Genomic DNA, 21,208 nt, shown 5'->3' with positions numbered 1-21,208 from the left:
AACCATGACCAAATCAAATAAACACAAAAGGACGGATACAATGGGTTCGTGTTTGTAATCGTAGCGGAACCTTTCTGTAGGTACTTTGTTTCGGGTAGGGACAGTTTTACCCGAAGGACCTTCATATGTTTACACGTGAGGAAACTGGTGGGTTCAAGCTTCAAGTAATAACATTTTAAATTAATTTGTATGTTTTTAGAGTATAATGTTGTTTTTTGTTGTTGTAAATATTCAGCATGATTACGTCACGTTGAGTTTATACCGTAATGACATTTTTTATGTTAGCACGTCTTTAGCTGTCTTCAAGATGTATCCACTGTTATTTGTTAGGTCAGGGATTTGTAAGTATAGTTTGTTATTTCTTTCTTTCCAGACTTCAGTTTAAAATGGGAAAATTACGGAAGAAACACAACTGGAAGGGGAGACAACAAAGTGAGGATAAACAACCAGCAGCTGAAGAGAAGACTGAGATTATTCTGGAACTGAAAGGTAAAACAAATATAGATAGAGCCACTTAGAAAAGTGTTTGTTTGGCTTTGTTTGTGACAGTCTTCTGGCTTTGTTTTCATGAGATGGAGGTACTGGTAGGATTAAAGGGGTGGACGAGAGCAACGCTTTGGTCCTCCCAGCCAACAAAGCCAAGAAGAAGAAAAGCTCAGTGACACCTCTCTCCACCAAGAAGCCCCTCACCAAGAAACAGAGGAAAGAGCTGCAGAAAGTGCTGGAGCGAAAGGAAAAGAAAGCTCAGGTGAGAGATGAAACAACGTGTGTATAGTTCATACTCTTCATGCAAGTCAACTGTGAAGTAAAAACTATTTCTTGAACTCTTTTTTTTGTAGCTTTGTTACTGTAATCCCTTTTATGTGATTCACTGAAGCGTTTCCTGATTTGTTGTTCATGATACAAAGACAATGAAGGCTTGTCTTTTATTCTACTTATTTAGGGAGATAATCGTTTTGCACTTTAAAAACAAACAAACAAACAAACAAATATCAATCAATCAATTTTTATTTGTATAGCGTCATCTCATAACAAGTGTTATCTCGAGACACTTTACAAAGAGCAGATAAAATACCATACTTATTGTTATGTTACAAAGATCCGGCCTATCCATCATGAGCACTTTAGTAAAGCAGCAAAAGTTACAGTGGTAAGAAAAAACTGTCTTATTAAAAGGCAGAAATCTTCGGCTTGGAAAGGGATAGGGGGAGAGATGGGATAAGATGCAGGAAGAGGGATAGGGAGCAAATATAGGACTAGATCACATCCTCATACCTGTCCTGCTGTCTGTCCCGTCCAGAGAGCGGACATCCTGACCAAACTGGCCGAGGTGCAGCTTCCAGAGTCTGAACTGAAGCTTTTGTACACCACAGCCAAGCTGGGAACAGGAGACAAACTTTACACGACTAAACAGTAAGTGCACAAATACAATATGCAGCTACAAAAAAATAAAGGTATTTCTAATATTTGGAAGATAAAGGTCTGGAATTTTTTATTTATTTTTGTTCATTGCCAGGTCATTGGATGAGGTCAATGATGGAGACTCGGGGCCGAAGATTAGCAGCGTCAGTGGAGCCAACAGAAAGAGAAAATGGAAAGAAGAAGAAGATGAAGAGGAACAAAAGGCAGAGGAAAGTAGTGATCTGGACACGTCGTCTGATGATGACAGTGATGCTGGGGATGAAGAGACCACAGTGAGTGAATCTAAGGAAACCTCCGATCCCAGTCAGGAGATGGAGGACAAACAGGACGCGAAGGAGGAACAAAACAAAGCGAAACAAGAAGAGCAAAATGAGAAGAAGATTTCAGGTCAAGAGAAAGTCCAAAATAAGACGCCATCGCAGCCGGCCGTCTTTGTTCCTGTTGACAGAACACCAGAAATACAGGTGTGTTTTTGTGCTTATTGTACAGCAGTATATAAAAACAGATTCTTTTTTTTTTTCTTCTTATACAGCTTAACGTTTTTTCACAATCTTTCAACCTGTGCAGGAGGCTCGTCTGAAGCTGCCCGTGCTGGCGGAGGAGCAGGTTATCATGGAGGCAGTGCGAGAAGATCCCTGTGTCGTCATCTGTGGAGAGACAGGAAGTGGAAAGACCACACAAGTGCCTCAGTTTCTGTATGAAGCCGGCTACGCCAGGTATGGTATGCTCTTTATGGGGATGTCCTTTAATGATACACGCGATATGTAGCTACAATAATGTCTTAAATGTTGGTATGTAGAATGAAATATCATGCTGGTACAGTCATCTTCTTTGCTTGTTTTTTTTTTTTTTTCCTGCAGTGGCAGTGGGATAATAGGAATCACAGAGCCGAGAAGAGTAGCAGCTGTCAGCATGTCCCACAGAGTGGCCAAAGAGATGAACCTGTCCACACGGTAACACAGCTCATCGTAGATTGGGAAACTTTTTCTGATAATGTAAATATTGTTTCTAATGTGCTTCATGTTTGTGTGTGTGTGTGTGTCGGTGTTTTCAGGGTGGTGTCGTACCAGATCCGTTACGAAGGAAACGTGACCAGCGACACCAAGATCAAGTTCATGACTGATGGTGTTCTGCTGAAGGAGATTCAGAAGGTTTTTATCTTTATTCTCTGTTGAATAATTTGAAAAAGTAAAAGTAAACGTGACAGAGAAACATTCAGTGAGTGATTGTTCTTTGTTTAATGTGTATATTAAGAATAACGGAGCTTGTTTGGCTGTTTTTTTAATTTGCATTTTTAGTGTTTTCTCTTTTATCTTGGAGGGCTCTTATCCTAACTCGAGAGACTAAATTCTGCCCATGCATATTTATACTTTGTACTGTGTACTTAATTTGTGTGAGAGATCAAACAGCCTCAGGTTAGGACAGTGAGTGGCAGTATTTTCACTGAGATCATAATTTTAAGGAGTCCTGATGAGGTAACAGTTCTTTTTCATCAGCCATAGAAAGGTTCAAAACTTGAATCAACTATTGATTGGATTGAAATACACCGATCATTTTTACTCAGAGAGATGAGTCAAAGTCAACTTTATTGTCAATTTCGAAATATGCCAGACAGTATATACAGTGGAATCGAAATTGCGTTTGTCTCCGTCCCACGGTGCAATACAACCAAAATAAGGTAAAATAAGATAAGGTAAAATAGATAAAATGAAATGAGGTAAAATAATATATTTTTTAATAAAATATTTACAGTAATAAATTCTAAATTGTGCAAAAGGTACAAAATGGTAAATAAAATAAAATACAGTTTAAAGAAAAAGTAAACTTGTGCAGTAAACTGAGTGTACTTTTGAATAGTTAGCTTCAGAGTTATTAGTCCAGAGTTCTTGGTGGCAAACGGGAGGGGGTTTCAACGTCCAGCCTAAATGACCTTGATTTTTCTTTCGTCTCATTGTCTCTGTCTTGTCTGGTAGGATTTCTTGCTGCAGAGATACAGTGCGATCATCATTGACGAGGCTCATGAAAGGAGCGTGTACACCGACATCCTCATCGGACTGCTGTCTCGTATCGTCCCGCTCAGAAACAAAGTAAGACAATCTGCTCGGTGTCAAGTGTGGAAACTCTCCTCCTTTTATTTGATGCCTGAATCACAGACATGTCTTACACTGTCTCTGACTGTGTTTTATTTTAAACTCATCCTCATCGTGTCACCCCGCTCCCACTCTTCACATCTCTGCAGAAAGGTTTACCCATGAGGCTGCTGGTCATGTCTGCTACTCTGCGAGTGGAGGACTTCACAGAAAACACAAAACTGTTCCGGCTGCCTCCGCCTGTCATCAAGGTGGATGCTCGCCAGTTCCCGGTCACGATACATTTCAACAAACGCACCCCGACGGAGGATTACACCGGAGAGGTTTTCCAGAAAACCTGCAAGATTCACCGGATGCTGCCTCCAGGTTCACATTCACACTCTCACATTTCTGAGATGCTTTTGATTGGTGTGATTTATGTACTGCAAAAGTCATTTGACCAAATTTAGAGCGGCATCAAGATCAACAACAAGAAATATTTTAATATAACTTACAAGTGGTTTTTCTATCATTTTATTTAAAGAGAAAGTTCCTTTTTTTTTTGTGATCAACTTTTTATTGAAATTTTACAAAAGATGCTTATACACATGAGCTTCAATGACAGAAACCAAAGACAGCATCATCAAACATACAAACTATTTACAGATCGCCGTTGCCTTGATGAGGAAAAATATACATAAAATATAAAACAAAGACAAAATTACTGAATGAAATTATGATATGCATGTACACACACACACACACACACATATATACCCATACACACATATGCACACAAAATAAAACCTATAGACACAGCACAATAAATAAAACTAAAACAAATAAACAGATTATTAATAATAATAATAATAATAATAATAATAATAACAATAATAATAATAATTCAATCAAACAATTTCACAAAAAGTGTAAGTCTATGTTTTGTTTATAATACTGGTTATATTTGTTCAAGAAAAAGTGGATCTGAAAGAGTTGAAATAAGGAAATCCCAGGCCTGCAAAGTGGATGCCCGTGCCTTATGAATTACAGCTGATGATCTTTCAATAAGAGAGATGTCTCTAAAGTAGTTAAACCATTCCTTTATCGATGGAGATTCAACAGAGAACCAAGAATGTATTATCGTCTTCTTTGCCGCAGTTGAGCTTGCAAAGATAATTTTCCTAAAGGCCAGTCTGGTGTTATCCCTGAGAGCAAAGTCATCATTAAATAACAGTAGGGAGGGCTGTTCGGGAACTGGGAATTTCAGGATATTTTAGAAAGTTCCTTTTAACTTGTCCATATTATATTTCCTTCAACTATGAGCATTAGATATTCAAATAACTGCACATTTCCTGTTAATGTTAGTTAATATTTGCCAGTGTAGTCATTCTAAATAGTAAGTAAGCAGCACATGCTGTGGATGCTGGAGATTAACCTTCATGCACACTCACCAGTGCCCCCATGTCTCTCTCCCTCAGGTGGGATTTTGGTGTTTCTGACCGGTCAGGCAGAGGTCCACAGTCTGTGCAGAAGACTGAGAAAAGCTTTCCCCTTCAGGAGGGGAAACACAACCGCAGGTGAGTGAAACACACAACTGTCTGACTCATCACGTAGCAGAGAGTTTGTTTTTGAATACTTCTTCGTTTTGTGTTCAGGTGAAGATGAGGAAGCAGACAGATCAGAGGCAATGAGAAAATTTAAGAAAGCCAAACAGAAGAAACCTGTTGTAAGTCTATCTTCATTACATACCCCTAAAATGTCTCCGTTATCTCTGCTTGTCTGATATATCTTACCTACCTATTTTAATCTCCGCCTCTAGTCTCTTCCCCGAATCGACCTGGATAACTACTCTGCCCTCCCGGTGGATGAAGGAGACGAGGACAGAGAGGCGGGGATCGGTGATGAGGAGGACGAAGGCTCTGACGTAGACTTCGGCGACGATGTCACAGATAAAGGCAAACTGCAGCAAATGAAGAGTTCTTCAAACGCATAATTGATGAATTTCACGAGTGCCCTTACTAAATCTGCTCTGTGTTTTGTTTCTGTAGAGGAGAAGGCAGACCCCTCTATTCCCCTGTATGTTCTCCCTCTGTACTCACTGCTGGCTCCAGAGCAGCAAGCGAAGGTAAGATTCACGATAATGTGTTAGCATGTAGCTCATGAAAAGGGTCCATCCATGAGAAGAAGTAGTATGAATGTTTTTTAATCCAACCATGACCTTTTTCTGCACGACATCCCCCGCTCACTCACTCCCAGCATTTTCTGTCTCTCCTTGGCTGTTTTATCAAATTAGGACAAAACGGCCCAAAAAAACCTCTTAAACGTTGAATTGTCTTTTTAACGCAACATGAACTTGTTTTAGGTTTTCTTGTATGACTGTTAATTGTTTGTTGTTAATAAGCTCAAAAGTAAAATGATAAATCTCCCCTGAACTTCTTTGCCTGGTTCAAAGATACGTTGAGCTGATTTCAATTAGATTGTACTATGTCACCTTTTATTCGCCTGCAGGTGTTCAGGCCTCCTCCACCCGGGGCTCGTCTGTGCGTGGTGGCCACAAACGTAGCCGAGACGTCCCTGACCATACCGGGTATAAAGTATGTGGTGGACTGCGGTCGAGTCAAAAAGCGGTTCTACGACAGGGTGACCGGCGTGTCTTCCTTCAAGGTCTCATGGACCTCGCAGGCCTCAGCCAATCAGAGGGCAGGTCGAGCGGGACGCACAGAGCCGGGACACTGCTACAGGTCAGATCAACTCGGACTATGTTACAACGTGTTGATGTTGCTGTTACATGAGAAGAAGCTTCACGTGTTTGTTCCTCTGTTTCTGCAGGTTGTACTCCTCGGCAGTTTTTGGAGACTTCAGTTTGTTCTCGGAGGCAGAGATCACCCGCAGGCCAGTGGAGGACCTGGTTTTACAGATGAAGGACCTCAACATAGACAAGGTCAGTACAATGAGAATGAATAAAACCTACTAGCCAGGTTCTTGATGCTGCATACAAGAATACAACAGCCGTCTCATAAATATCTGTTTGTGCAGGTGATCAACTTTCCGTTCCCAACATCTCCCTCTGCTGAGAGTCTGGCTGCAGCCGAGCAGTTATTAGTCTCATTGGGGGCTTTGAAAGAGCCGCCCCACACAGGAAGGTAAATACGTTTTTAAACATTTATTTTTGGGCTTTTTGTGCCTTTAATGGATAGACAGGACAGTGGATAGAGTCGGAAATCAGGGAGAGAGAGAGAGTGGGGAATGACATGCGGGAAAGAGGTGAGAGGTGGGAAGTGAACCCGGGCCGCCCGCTTGAGACGACAGCCTCCATACAATACGTTTTTAACGGTGGGTTTCCCTGTCTTCCCCTGTCATGACCAAAATGTTTGAGTACAGAAAGAGGATTCATGTTTCTGCTAAGACTCTAACAGGGAAGTCTTTACATTAAAACTTTTAATATCAGGTTTTTTTGACAGAATATTCCATCAACCCACAGCAGGAAATCATAGAATTCACTGAGTTGTGCCCTTATATGTTTTATTTGAACATTTTAATTTTACTTTGATAGTTATTTCACATGATCACAATGTTTTTTTGTTTTTTTTTTCTAAAAGGGTGAAAGAGATGGAGCGAGCGAGGCTGAGCTGTCCGATCACCCCCCTGGGCCGAGCCATGGCTTCCTTCCCTGTGGCGCCGCGTTACGCTAAGATGTTAGCTCTGGGTAAGCAGCAGGATTGTCTGCCATACGTCATCGCTGTGGTAGCTGCCATGACGGTCAGGGAGCTCTTCGAAGACCTCGACAGGTGAGGCCTCACGTTTGCGGTGACGATATCTGTTTTGAGGCGCACATGTTGAAGACAATACATTATAGAATGATTAACACAAATGGGGAATGTGACGAGATGTGAAGCCTTTAAATCTCAGTTGTCTTCTCATGCGGCGTACTTCATCAACACTTGTTTCCTCTCAGACCCGCTGGCAGTGAAGACGAGAGCTCCGAGCTCACGCAGCGACGAGCTCGGCTCACCCAAATGAAGAGGTTGTGGGCTGGACAAGGACCGTCACTCCTTCTGGGGGACCTCATGGTCATGCTGGGTAAGCTTACATTTTTTACGTTACAATACCAGGCAGTGCTGTGTTATAGAGTGTAGAAGGGTTTGTTGGGTCATGGTTTAATCTGTAAAAGGATCAACGATATAAAAAAAAAAAAAGTATTTTCTCCAGGGAATGTTTTATGTTAAGTTCATCAATGGGGTAATTTTATATTTCTTTAAAAATATGGTTGTAGGTGCGGTTGGTGCTTGTGAATTTGCTGGCTGTACCCCAAAGTTTTGTGAGCAGAATGGCCTGAGGTATAAAGCCATGGTTGAGATCAGGAGGCTCAGAGGACAGCTTACCAACGCAGGTACACACACACACACACACACACACACACACACACACACACACGGAAAACCTGTCATGTGCTAGAGAAACCAATCAAAGGTTTTTTTTTGTTTTCTCATCCCAGTGAATGCAGTGTGTCCAGATGTGGGAGTTTTTGTAGATCCCAAGATGGCTCCCCCGACAGAGCACCAGGTGATGTGTTTGCGACAGATTGTTCTGGCTGGACTGGGAGATCATCTTGCGAGGCGCGTACAGGCTGAAGACATACTGGACCCGAAATGGAAGAACGGATACAAGGCACGTTGTCGTAGTGATTGAAACGGATCTGCAACGTTCTCTCTCACCTTCTTAACTTTTTTTCCTGCTTCTCTTCATAGACTCCTCTCATGGACGAGCCAGTGTTCATTCATCCCTCCTCTGCACTGTTCAAAACTCTGCCAGAGTTTGTCGTCTACCAGGAGATCATGGAGACCACCAAGATGTACATGAAAGGTAAAGGATTTTAATGGAGCCGCTCAGTTTTCTCAGTTTGTCACTATTCACCACATGAAAGGTCATAAAAGCAATAAAAATAAAAAAAACACTGCTGTTATTGAATGTAGATGTTGGGCTCATGATTTAAACATGTTATTCTTCTTTCAGGTGTCTCAGCAGTAGAAGCAGAGTGGGTACCAAAGCTTCTGCCTCAGTATTGTCATTTCGGCCCCCCTCTGGAGACACCATCACCGTGGTTGTGTTCATCCACCGGCACCATCAGGTGTCTCCGTTCAAGCACCTTCTGTAAGTTTACTGCCGGGAACACGGGCTGTGTTTACGCTGTAAGAGTCGTCTTACAACATTCATGTTTTTTTTCTCTCTGTCCCTCCTGCAGTCCGTGTAGCTTGGCAGCTGCCAGCCGTGGAGAAGGAGTATCCAGACGGCCTGGAGCGTTACAAACTGTTTTCAAGATTTCTGCTCGAAGGACAGGTACTGCAGATAAGAGAGCCCGGCCTTTGTTCAGTTTTCACTCGACATTAAATTTGGCATAAAATCATTAACCTATCCATTCAGTCGCATCCTTAACTGTCCTGACTGCTTATCGTTGTCGCCCCAGTATCCCAGTAAAAACATATGACACATAGATATTATAAAATATTGACACCTAAAGCAGACATACGTCAATGTATTTTATTTCATCTTTCCTGTGCTAACAAATCTTCACTTATTTTTCTCATTATTTCGTGATCAAAATGTTGGTTTTTCCATTATAACGGATGAATTGATTTCATTATCTCCAGATAATAAAGCTTATATATTGAGATAATTGGATCATTTTTCTAGTGATCTAGAAAACATAATAGGCTGGTCACTGTGATGGGCTAGACCATGACATGCCATGTTGGCATTGTCCACACTTAAAGTTAAACCTGTTTCTGTGTTTGTTTTGTGCTCTTTCAACTCTGAGGGGTTCATAAATTAGTTGAGATCTTGAGAAGACAAATTACTAGTTATTACTAGTTATAAGGATGCATGTCTGCTTAATGCTTTGGTGGCAAAAATAACCACAGGTATAAATCAAATCTATACAAACCGACTCTTACTTGTTCCTTCATCTGCATTTATTTCTATCTAAAAAAAAGGTGAAATCCTCACATCTGACTTAAAAATGTAAACCCTGGCACAAACAGAATCAATTGCTGTCTGGTCAGACAGGAGCCCTATTTTTTGCCTTTCTTTTGTAAAGTTTATGTTGTCTGTTTTGCAGGTTTGTCCTAAACTTAAGACATTTGGCTCCCACCTTCTCTCAAACCCCTCCATCATGATGAAAACATGGGCAAAGTAAGTTGGTGCTCTCACACGGCTCTGCTTCTTATCCTCATTTCAAGACTTTTCTGTAAAGGTGTTTGATTGCTGCTTCATTTAGGCTGCAGCCCAGGACTGAGGCTGTCCTCGGAGCTCTGGTTTCAAAGAAAGCTGACTGCAGAGACACCCTCCTCGCTGTCTGGACAACTGAAGATAAATGTAAAGAATGTGCTCTGCTTGATGCTGATTTGATACACCTTCTTGTTCTTTGATCTTGTTTTAATAATTATTTTTCTCCTCCTACAGTTCTGTTGTCTGCATACTGCCAGTGGTTACCTGAAGCCATGCATCAAGAAGTAGCCAAAAGTTGGCCTCCAATTTAAACGCTGACATTTGAAAAGAAGGCAGGAACGGTTTTAGCAGCCGGGATCAGAGACATTTGTCGACCTGCAGTGCCGTAGAAATCCCTTTTTTACTTTGTGAGGGCTCATTGGGACCTCCTGAGTGTACCAACAATACCACAACCTGACCTTTTTTTAATCTTTGTATATTATACTCTGTATCTTTGACTTGTACAGCTTTTGTTTCAGACAGAAAACAAACAAACAACTAGAGCTAAATAAAGACTTTTAACCTTTTATCACTGTGCTGCCGTCAGTAATGTTTGGCTTACTTGGTCTTCATAAGACTCATTAAAACTGTTGTGGCTCTGAATAAGGCTCATGTGATTCATTTGTACTGTATTGAAACTGCTCCCCTGATTTTACCCATGAACGTCAGCATTGTAGTCGAGGAATCATTTTATTAGTAATATTATTATATGAACATTTCCCAGGCGGCTTGTGTCCAACGATAAAATAAAGTAGTGGTTGAGAGTGGATGTTCCTTTTTGGCAGTCGAACTGAAGGTCCACATAGCAGATGAAATGGAGCTCTTTTTCATAGGATCACCCGCAGCAAGATTTTGACCAATTATCAAAAAAAAAAAATGTTAAAATTTCTGAGCACTTTAAAAAAACTCTTCATCATTAAAAAACTGAAAGTTTAAGTAGGTAAGAGGTACAGCTTCTGAGTGGATGTTGTGGTCGTTTGAAGAAGTGTCAAGTGTTTTTGGAGTTGGATTTAGCAAAGGAATGACAGTCAGGATAGTTTAGCATCTGTCATTCCCAAACTACAATAATAATTTTTAGATAGTTATGAAACAGACTGAAATAAATACTGATACATCAATCTTACCTACAAAATCAAGACACAATTACCAATTAAAATAGTTGTCTTAATGCATTTTAAATGTTTTAGTTGGGTATTTGTTGGATGAGGCAATTGACAAAATAGCATTTATTTACAAAATAGGCTTTATTGACATTTACAACGATGTACATATTTTACTGTGCCGAGATTTTTAATCGGCAAATAAATCCTCATTTGAATGTTTAATGTAATGTGCATTCATAATATTTTAGGGGCATTTAAAGTTTATTTTATCTCCACATAAAAGAGAAGATCGTGTCGTTTCAATGAGCTGCTGTAATTGGCTACCTCTGCTGTGTCGTCATATCCGACTGTCGCCTCACTTCCGGAAGAAGCGGAAAACAACAGTGTGGATTCACGTCTCTCTTTCGGCAAAATTTCGACTAGGAAAGCAGAAACAGACATTTAGATTCAGGTCTTCTTATTGACACTGATCTGAAGTGTCGACATGGTGAGTAGCACATCGGTTGGTTTTAACGCTGTCGACAAATTTATACCAAAACAAATCTATCCCAGAGCATTTGAGCTAGCGAGCTGCTAACAACAACAAGACAGCAACAGAAAGATGCCCTGTCATGATGGGATTAAAAGCCCGATACGAGGGTGTTAAAATACTCATATTAACTGCTCAGGGTTTTGTTTGTTTCCACAGTTTTCCTTCCATGTCTTCGACCCGCTGTCCCGGGGTTTCCAGAACCGGTTCTCCACTCAGTACCGCTGCTACTCGGTGTCCATGCTGGCCGGTCCCAATGACCGCTCCGACGTGGAGAAAGGAGGCAAAAGTAAGAAACACTCTCTGGACAGTTCTCCATATACAGTTAATACAGCTACAGTTCTCCATATACAGTTAATACAGTAAGATACACTCTCTGGAGAGTTCTCCATATACAGTTAATAAAGTAAGAAACACTCTCTGGACAGTTCTCCATATACAGTTAATACAGTAAGATACACTCTCTGGACAGTTCTCCATATACAGTTAATACAGCTACAGTTCTCCATATACAGTTAATAAAGTAAGAAACACTCTCTGGACAGTTCTCCATATACAGTTAATACAGCTACAGTTCTCCATATACAGTTAATAAAGTAAGATACACTCTCTGGAGAGTTCTCCATATACAGTTAATACAGTAAGATACACTCTCTGGAGAGTTCTCCATATACAGTTAATAAAGTAAGAAACACTCTCTGGACAGTTCTCCATATACAGTTAATACAGTAAGATACACTCTCTGGAGAGTTCTCCATATACAGTTAATACAGTAAGATACACTCTCTGGAGAGTTCTCCATATACAGTTAATACAGTAAGATACACTCTCTGGAGAGTTCTCCATATACAGTTAATAAAGTAAGAAACACTCTCTGGACAGTTCTCCATATACAGTTAATACAGTAAGATACACTCTCTGGAGAGTTCTCCATATACAGTTAATACAGTAAGATACACTCTCTGGACAGTTCTCCATATACAGTTAATACAGTAAGATACACTCTCTGGAGAGTTCTCCATATACAGTTAATACAGTAAGATACACTCTCTGGAGAGTTCTCCATATACAGTTAATAAAGTAAGAAACACTCTCTGGACAGTTCTCCATATACAGTTAATACAGTAAGATACACTCTCTGGAGAGTTCTCCATATACAGTTAATACAGTAAGATACACTCTCTGGAGAGTTCTCCATATACAGTTAATACAGTAAGATACACTCTCTGGAGAGTTCTCCATATACAGTTAATAAAGTAAGATACACTCTCTGGAGAGTTCTCCATATACAGTAAGATACAAATCTTATCTTAAATCTTAATCTTAATCGTATGTGCCACCTGGCCAAACACCTCAATGGTTAATTGTTATCGCTTCAATCAGGAAGTAAGCACTATGAAAAGACTGCAGGTGAACACCTTTTTTTAAAACAACAATGGAAGACGTTGCAGAGAGAGGAAGAGTGAGAGGTAGGGGTAGAGCTGGTAGAGGAGTTCATGGCCAAAGAAGAAAACAACTTTCAAATGAAATCAGAGCAACCTTAGTTGACCAATTTCAAGACTGGCAGTTTCAACAGCATGAGTGTGTATCTGCAAATATTTCTGGGCATGTGAACAATCTGAAGAATTTTCGAAGAATTCGAACTATGTTAGTGTTATGGCAAAGCATACTAAAGATGAGTGCTTTTCATTACGCCCAACAGTGTGTAGTTGGTTAGACACAAATCTGGTAATATGAATGAAGTGTGTGCCATTTGGTGCAAAAGTTTGATTTTGATAAAGCCATATGTAGTTTTGGTTGCAGTGCTTCATTTTGCAGGATATATGAGGTATTTTGCAGTTTGTGGTTTTGTGAATTGTGTTAAGTATTTTGATAAAACCAGCCTAGTTTGTGTTTTAGCAATTGGAAAAAACTGTAATGTTAAGTTAATGTTTGAGATATTTGGCCCACCCCCTCCAACAAAACACTGCAAACAGAGAATGATAATTCCTTTACCCTTGAGGTCTTTGCTGTTTGTTTTTAAAATGTCTATAAAACTTAAATCAACCCCTTTGCTAGAGTTGTCTGCTGCTGCTGTGGTCTGTTATTTGGTCTTCCTCGCTCTCTTATGCAACTAACCCTTTCAACATGTCTTTGGGGTCTGGGTTTGACAAATATATGAAAATATTTAACAATATTGTAAATTGTAGTTCATTGTTTGATACAGACTCAGGGAATAATTACCAGCCAAGCCTATAAATAACAAAAATACGCTGACGCCACAGGACCCCTCAGCTTGTCTTTTTTGTCCGTGTATTGCTTCTCAACTTTGAATAGAAAGCTTCATTGCTTCTCTCTCAGTTTAGTGAAGGATGTGAGTATTTTGTCAGCTACATTTTTCTTGCTAAAGTTATCAAATCTCTATATTTCATCAATTAAAAAACAAACAAGTGAAAGTCCCAAAAGTTCACTCATACCTTGTGTCTTCATACATTTTAATTTGCAGGTGAAGTTTGACATTCATGTTATTTATGTCTTAACCATGTTATGTATATTTTTTTCAGTAATAATGCCACCTTCAGCTCTCGACCAGCTAAGTAAGTACAAGTTAAATCAAGACTCTCTTTGTTATGAAAGTCCTATTTGAACCGTCCACGAATATGAACTGTCTGTTTCTTTTCTGTGTACAGGCAGGCTTAATATCACATACCCGATGCTGTTCAAGCTGACCAACAAGAACTCAGACAGACAAACGCACTGTGGTGTCCTTGAGTTTGTGGCAGATGAAGGAATCTGCTACCTGCCGCACTGGGTAAGAAACCGAACCATGAGGACCCGACTGTCAAAAACAACTTCAGATATCCAAACTTTCTCTTTTGGCTAAAATACGAGGACATTTTGTCAGTGAAGAAGTGCAGGAATCGCTGCACTGTTTATTACTTTTCAGTCAGCTTAAATTGAAAACCTGGGTTAGTCTTTTTTTGTAAAATCCCCGGTGAATTGTCTTGAGACCAGGCTGTCTGCGTACAGACGTTTCAGCTGATCATGTTGGGTTTTCTTAAACCTGCTGTTCGAGTTTGATTGTTTGTTAAAACTTCTTATTGCGGGGCGTGCTGGTGGCGCCCCATGTATTGAGGCTGGCGTCTCAAGCGGGCGGCCCGGGTTCGCACCCCGCCTGTGGCCTCCCTCCCGCATGTCGCTCAAAAGCCCAAAAATAAAATCTTTAAAAAAAAACAACTTCTTATTGCTACGGGTCTGCTACATTAAAGCCCTTTATTGTTCTTATCACGCCTGAAACCTTTTCTTCTGATATGATTCTTTAAAAGACAAAAGTTGGGTATTAACCGAGCTCCATGTTGATATTTATTTAATTATTGTATGACTTTTGCTTCAGATGATGCAGAACCTTCTGCTGGAGGAAGGTGGTCTTGTCCAGGTGGAAAGTGTGGACCTCATGGTGGCGACTTACTCAAAGTTCCAACCACAGAGCCCCGACTTTCTGGACATCACAAACCCTAAGGCAGTGTAAGAAATGTTAATGAGCATCATTAACATTTGAAGAAAATATTCTCATCGTTGTATAGATTAAGTGATTGATGAAGTTTCTTCTTCTAGACTGGAGAACGCTTTGAGAAACTTTGCCTGCCTGACAACTGGTGATGTCATAGCGATCAACTACAATGAAAAGGTGAACCCATGTTTTCAACTTGATCTAATATGTGAATATGTTTTTACTTCTCTGTACTGAGTATAACTGCTGTTTCAGATCTATGAGCTGCGAGTGATGGAGACCAAACCCGACAAAGCCGTGTCGATCATCGAGTGTGATATGAATGTAAGAGCCCCTCTATCATAAAGACGCCTGTGAATAATCCTGTTGTGTTCTCTACTTTTAATATGATGTGACCTTTCGTCTCAGGTGGATTTTGACGCTCCTTTGGGTTACAAAGAGCCTGAACGTCGACCTCAGCACCAAGAAGAACCAACTGTGAGGACCAAACCTTTAAGTGCATTTGTACAATTATTTCTCTGAACAGTTTGACAAAGTGTTTTTTTTTTTCACAGGAGGAAGAAGGCGATCCTGCCAGTTACGCTGACATGGACACAGGATTCAGAGTGAGTACATGTTGCTGCGTGTTATGAATAAAAACATCATATAATTTGTACAAATAACTGTGGTCTAATGAACCATCTAATGAAACTGGAAATCTGTTTGGAATCATCAGGCGTTCACCGGCTCTGGAAACCGTTTGGATGGTAAACTTAAAGGGATTGAGCCCAGCCCTGCTCCTCTTGGCCCAAGCGATATCAAAAGGTGGGAAGATTCTCAGTGGTTTAAAGATAAAGACATAAATAAAATGAAGTACTATCACACAATGGTTTAAATATTCAACATGGTTGTATTCCTTTATGAGACGTCGGACGAGAGGAGCCTAACAGGCATGTTGTTCCTTCTGTTATCTTAGAAGAGATTTCTCTGATAGGACTAAAGCTTCAACAGGTTGGTTTTAGGTTTGTGAGCTTAATTTGGACAACTTAGTAAAAATGTTGTTGTTCACTCCAATACAGTTCTAGCTGTATGAGCAGATGTGTATTATTTTCTTGCTTTGTTGCTTGTGCTGAAACTATTTGCAACAGTCAGAAAATCTGTGACCTGTCGGCGTTTGGAAAGACGAACCAGCCAAAGCTTGAAACAAAAAGTCTATCATCTGTTGCAGTCAAACAGCCTAAATTATTTCTGGTAGTATTTTATTTCAATCAGCATCAACAAGTTCAAGAACAACAACATAGAATTTGTTTAAGTACAAATACAGTTCATTGAGGGATCATGAGCCTGTTCGATCTTTATTGACAACATATTGCAGAACATTTTCTCTCCCTGTGTATTGTACTCTGTACCTATATTGTATATCATTCACATATTCTATATATTTCTTATACTCTTTATATTTCCTGTTTTTGTGTCATGCTTTTATTCTCTAGAAATAACTTCAACACCCAAAGTTTCCCCTGGAGATTAAGTATTTCTGTTTTCTGATGAAACCAGTCTTGCAGCGTTCAGTCTTAACCTCGACTCATTTATCCACCACACAGGGGCATTCCCAACTACGACTTCAAAATTGGCAGGATCACTTTCATCAGGAACTCGAAGCCTCTGCCGAGGAAGTTTGTAGAAGATGTAAGAGATGTGACAGATTTTAAACTTTTCTTGTAAATATTTAACACTGTTGTATTTGCAGTAAGTCTGTACACTTCCCCATACTCTGTCTGTGCACGACAACAGTTTAGAGAATTTCACTTTATTAGAAGATTCACAATTTAATCCTTTTTTAATGTTACACTAATGCTGTAGTTTTTAAATCCTAACTTTTAAATCTCTGTTACTCCCCTCAGGATGACGCTTTCAGATTCATCGCCTTCTCTGGAGAAGGACAGTCACTACGCAAGAAGGGCAGAAAGCCTTAAAGGTTTTCGTGGGAATGGACTGGCTGATGTGCACAAACCCACCAGATCTAGTGTCACCTTCTACAGCAAACTTATTAAAAAAAAAAAACTGGCCCTGAGATGCAGTGGGACTTTTTCTATCTCATTGAAAAGAAGAGATGTTTGCTCTGGGCTGTGTTGTTGATGACGGGGATGTTCATCTTAAAAAAAAAAGCTGAGCTGCATAAAATAATGTAATTTAAAATTTGGTATTCACACGCCCAGGGTGACTGTTTTGAGTGAGGCATAAAAGAAATATATCCACACACCATCAACACAAAGAATGACTTGTGAAGAATTGTATCACTGTTGTTGCTTTTGAAACACCTTTTTGAATTAGACTCTTCCCTTCCCCCCTTTTTTTTTTCCTTTTTTCCAAGAGTTTCATTTGAATTCACTTTAAATATACTGCTATCCAGAGCCCCGATAAATTCTGAACAATAATAGCTGGATGTTCTTGTTTTTGATGATACAGTATTTTATTTTAAGTTTTAAACTTTTTTATCTGAGTTTAATGATTATTTCAAAGTGTTTTCCTTTGTTTCTGGTTTATTTATAGACAAATAAAGGATTGAGTATTGAAATGAATTATTTGGAGCAAATACATATTTTTGTATGGTCTCAAGCATGAACACAAACGGCCGAATGAGACTGGAATACAACGAGATGTTTTGTGTCTTGACTTTTCTTCTGGCCTTTAGTGTGCCATTCATTTCGGAAGAAGCCGATGATTAGAACTTGTTTATCCAGGTGTAATTTGATCAGATATATTGGCAAAAATTATTTTTTATCAATTAATTATTACATGACACATAGATTGCAGAAATACCAAAAAGAAGATAAGCTGCCAAATCTGGTAGTTAAATTTGGGTAGTTTAATACACACTGGAACGATCTCTGTGATGCGTGGTTTGTGTTTTCACCTGCAGCAATTAACAGTGACGAAATGTGTGATTTATTTTAACATATAGAAATATTACTCCTGTTGAAACAGTATTACTTGAAATATTTTAGTTTCTCTTTCTCTCTTTCTTTCTTTTTATATCTGCCCTTTTTACTGCTCCACACTCCAGTCCGCTAGGTGGCAATAATGCGTCTTCAAGCTGGTTTGCTAAAAGAAGAACAAATGTTATCCTCCTGTTTAGGTTAGCACAGCAGCTATGGACGGTTCTGCTGAAAGACCGTGGAGGGTAATTTTTAAAAACATTGTTACTGATGCTCTTCGTGACACATGTTGATTTGTTTAATCTGCCTTGTTCTTGTTCTATAAAGTAAAGAGTCATATCTGTATCAAATAGAGTTTATCCATCATCGACACCTTGGTAACCTTCAATTTTAGCTTACAATGATTATCTTTAAAGTCAGAGTAAAAGGTTATTATCTGATTGTTTTGTTAGTATAGTCAAGTTTAAAAACTATTCCTAAAGTCAGATAAATGAAAGGCAAGGAGTTACTAATGATGTTGTATTTTCTCTTCTGTTAAATGGAAATAACTGGACTCAATTGGAAACATGTTAGAAAATAATTTATCCTAATATATTTGCAAAAGGAGAAGTAGAAAATGCATGTTATATATTTGGTTATAATCAATATCTAAACTTTGAAATTCATCATAATAGGGTTTTTTTTGTTGTCATTTTCAATGTGATTCAGGGAGATTAATTGGCCTTTGTCAAAACTCACAATTCCATTTCCACCAAATATATTCTGATTTGATTTTTATTTTTTTTAAATCAGCAAGTCTTAGTCAGTTATTAACACGGCTGGGAACACACATGTTGCCCAGCTGTTGATCCTGTATACTCCATTAATCAGCTGCCATCCTGTAGCTCTGTGAGTCACCAGAGACACACAACAGTAGGCGATACAAATAAGATCAGTGTGTGTTGTTTTTGTTTTTGTGATGTTTTCTGATTATTTGTCTTCGTACAGTCGCCCCGGGCCTGCGACGACTACTGGAGTGAATTCAGACATTGCAAAAGCTTAAGGAATCATTTTCACCACTATTACACACACGGCACCTCACCGTCCTGCCAGCAGTGGAAAGAGGATTATAAGAACTGCAGGGAATGGGAGAAATCCAGAAGTGCTGAAGCCAAGGTACAGCTTTTTATTAAAGTCTTACTGTATAAAGATGTCAACTTGAGATCTCTCTGACACCGTGTGTATTGTATGTGTGTCGCAGGAAGCCTTGCAGAGGAGTGAGAGGAACAGAGTGGAAGAGCAGAAGAAGTTTACTCCAGTGTGGGAGCTGAGGAGAGACCCTCCCAAAGATTGGCACATGCCACTGAACCAGGAAAGACCTTAGGACCGCTGATCCATCACTGCTAACCTGCAGTTTCTATTCAAAGTGAGGATTCAAGATTCTTGTCACTTTAATGGACTTAAAATTGTGTAGAGCCACATGCTGAAGAGATTGTTCATCAGTCTGAGAACTGCTGTTGTTTTTCAGTGAGCTGCTGTATGAAAACAGAAGCAATGTTGGGACAGCTTCTAATGACGACCACATCTATTCAACCTGTTAATGACAATATATCTAGAAGTGTTGTTGCTGATCTTGAGTAATTAAATCTACAATGTACAAATGCTGACCGCCCTTACATTGTTGTATATGTTTTTGATTTCAAGCCTTCAACAGTGTTGAGTCTTGTTTTTAAAAACATTCAATATTTGGGGAAACGACAAAAGGACACATTTTCAAGTTTCCATATTTTCTGTTCAAATAACGAGATGTTGGATAATGTGTTTAAGGGTGAAATTAAAAAACCGGTGCTGAACGAGATTGTTTTACAGCTTTTGTTGGGATCAAAGAGTTTGCATCAGAAGCTTGTCAATAATTCTTTACACTGCTCCATGAATCATCTTCACCCTGGTGATTTCCTCCTTTTGCTGCTGTCAATATTCCTTTGCATACATTTGTTTTGCCTTATTAAATTAAATATGGGTTTACCTAAACATCAGAATTATAAAACCACAATGAACAAATCTGCCTTAATATAAAAAGCACATTTTTATTTTCCTTTGTGTTTTATACAGATTTGTGATTGTGGACAAAAATCAATATGATGCATTATTTCGTTAAATGTTGCTTTTGATACAGAAAAGACAAACTGAGATGTACAACTGAAAATAGGAAAAAAAAGTGTCATTCCCTGACATGTCTGCAGGCTGTTAATAAGCTGCATCTTTGCTCAGGGACTGTTACAAAAAAAAAAAAAACAACACCACACGTTTATTATATTATAACACACAGCCTGTCCATCACTGAGTGTAAACTTTAGTGACGTCATTATATTTCCCATCAGGAGCGTAATACTTTGTCTTTGCTGGTGTGTAGGCGGGACCTTCATGAGTGAAGGGAAACAGAAGGGGGTCTGGCTTCAGTGCAGCCTGGTACAGCTCCTCAGACTCCAACTTTAGCTCCTCCAGCGCCTCCCTCTGTGCCTCTAGAGCAAGTTCAACTGCCTCCATCTCAGCCATGTGCTGATTCTGCAAAAACAAGGACAGACGAGCACCTTACTAAGTGCACATGATGGGGAGCAGAGGTCATAAGCAGCACTTTGTGTAAAAGCTTAAGTGATGGAGGTGTGATGGTAAGTAATGACCTGTTTGTATCGACACCACTCCTTCAGCAGCAGAGCTCGACGCTCACTCTCTTCAAATGACAGCCTCGGTGCAGAGCGTTCCCTTTGGACGAGAATAATAGACACAAATTATTAGCACTTCAAAGTTAGCGAGCACCACATTAGCAAGGAATAACAAAAGATACAGTAAGTCAAAGAATAAATAAAAATGTTGAAGAGCTTTATTATGACCAGTCTTATGTGACTGTTCTCGTTCTTTTTATGCATTTTTAACAGTTTGAATAGTTCTGAAACAGCAGGCCTTTTGGCCAGAGACGCAAGACCTGGTATTCTTTCTTTTCTTAATAATTATTAACGATATTATTTATAAATTATATCAGCCAATTACCTTGATATTTGTTTCAACACACACAATACGACAGGTAGGTAAACAAAAACATACAGACAGTGAAACAAGCTGTACCTGGTTTCATCCAGAAATCTGGCAGGAGTTATGAGGTCTTCTACGGGGATCAACTCAGGTGGAACCTTCTCCAGCTTCTTCAGCTTCTTTTTCATCCTCTCTCTCAGCACCTGCTCCCTTCTTGGGTCCACTTTCTTCTTCTTTTTGGGCTCCGCTCTAAAACACAAAAACAAAGCTCTACATGAGTTTATTCTATTTCAAATAATACACAAAAACAGGCCTGGAAAATATATGAATAATAGGGCTGCCTGTCAGCATTAACTAGTTAAATGAATTAAATAAAGGTCTGAAATGAATGCATGCTATTTTGT

The 21,208-nt window shown here is 39.5% G+C and overlaps 4 protein-coding genes across 5 annotated transcripts in view; 3 read left to right on the top strand and 1 right to left on the bottom strand.

Moving 5' to 3' along the window:
• Positions 1–83: 83 nt before the first annotated feature.
• On the top strand, positions 84–10,284 carry dhx37 (DEAH (Asp-Glu-Ala-His) box polypeptide 37). 2 transcript variants are annotated; one of them, XM_061038603.1, is made up of 27 exons: positions 84–147; positions 374–489; positions 573–748; positions 1,301–1,413; positions 1,517–1,886; positions 1,990–2,138; positions 2,283–2,375; positions 2,477–2,573; positions 3,396–3,509; positions 3,662–3,878; positions 4,970–5,068; positions 5,147–5,217; positions 5,311–5,446; positions 5,540–5,616; positions 6,000–6,232; positions 6,321–6,432; positions 6,528–6,634; positions 7,091–7,279; positions 7,447–7,571; positions 7,765–7,881; positions 7,987–8,159; positions 8,240–8,354; positions 8,505–8,642; positions 8,734–8,828; positions 9,607–9,680; positions 9,766–9,863; positions 9,951–10,284. In XM_061038603.1, exons 2-27 carry the CDS (start codon positions 387–389, stop codon positions 10,025–10,027), a joined length of 3,468 nt encoding a protein of 1,155 aa, XP_060894586.1. In that variant the 5' UTR covers positions 84–147; positions 374–386; the 3' UTR covers positions 10,028–10,284. The 2 variants fall into 2 exon arrangements, with proteins under 2 accessions (XP_060894586.1, XP_060894587.1); XM_061038604.1 differs by having other exon boundaries at positions 104–164.
• A 904-nt stretch (positions 10,285–11,188) lies between these two features.
• On the top strand, positions 11,189–17,436 carry ufd1l (ubiquitin recognition factor in ER associated degradation 1). Its single transcript, XM_061038602.1, has 12 exons — positions 11,189–11,345; positions 11,547–11,676; positions 13,931–13,963; positions 14,057–14,178; positions 14,761–14,891; positions 14,982–15,054; positions 15,133–15,201; positions 15,286–15,354; positions 15,432–15,482; positions 15,593–15,681; positions 16,461–16,545; positions 16,761–17,436. The coding sequence occupies exons 1-12, from the start codon at positions 11,343–11,345 to the stop codon at positions 16,830–16,832; spliced, it is 927 nt and encodes a 308-aa protein (XP_060894585.1). The 5' UTR covers positions 11,189–11,342; the 3' UTR covers positions 16,833–17,436.
• A 509-nt stretch (positions 17,437–17,945) lies between these two features.
• Positions 17,946–19,499, top strand: c5h22orf39 (chromosome 5 C22orf39 homolog). The gene is made up of 3 exons (XM_061038601.1): positions 17,946–18,040; positions 18,783–18,950; positions 19,036–19,499. Exons 1-3 carry the CDS (start codon positions 18,011–18,013, stop codon positions 19,156–19,158), a joined length of 321 nt encoding a protein of 106 aa, XP_060894584.1. The 5' UTR covers positions 17,946–18,010; the 3' UTR covers positions 19,159–19,499.
• A 338-nt stretch (positions 19,500–19,837) lies between these two features.
• The window catches only part of mrpl40 (mitochondrial ribosomal protein L40), a 3,488-nt gene continuing 2,117 nt past the window's right edge, over positions 19,838–21,208 (bottom strand). Inside the window, exons 3-5 of the mRNA XM_061038600.1 lie at positions 20,898–21,053; positions 20,456–20,537; positions 19,838–20,339 (exon numbers count right to left, since the gene is read on the bottom strand). Coding sequence (XP_060894583.1) covers positions 20,112–20,339; positions 20,456–20,537; positions 20,898–21,053 — 466 coding nt within the window. The 3' untranslated portion in view covers positions 19,838–20,111. The remainder of the gene's footprint in view (positions 20,340–20,455; positions 20,538–20,897; positions 21,054–21,208) is intronic.

The sequence above is a fragment of the Labrus mixtus genome, chromosome 5, assembly GCF_963584025.1.
Source record: "Labrus mixtus chromosome 5, fLabMix1.1, whole genome shotgun sequence".
Classification (NCBI taxonomy): Eukaryota; Metazoa; Chordata; class Actinopteri; order Labriformes; family Labridae; genus Labrus; species Labrus mixtus.
Note: the sequence above shows the minus strand (reverse complement) of the source record. Positions and strands in the feature narration are given on the sequence as shown.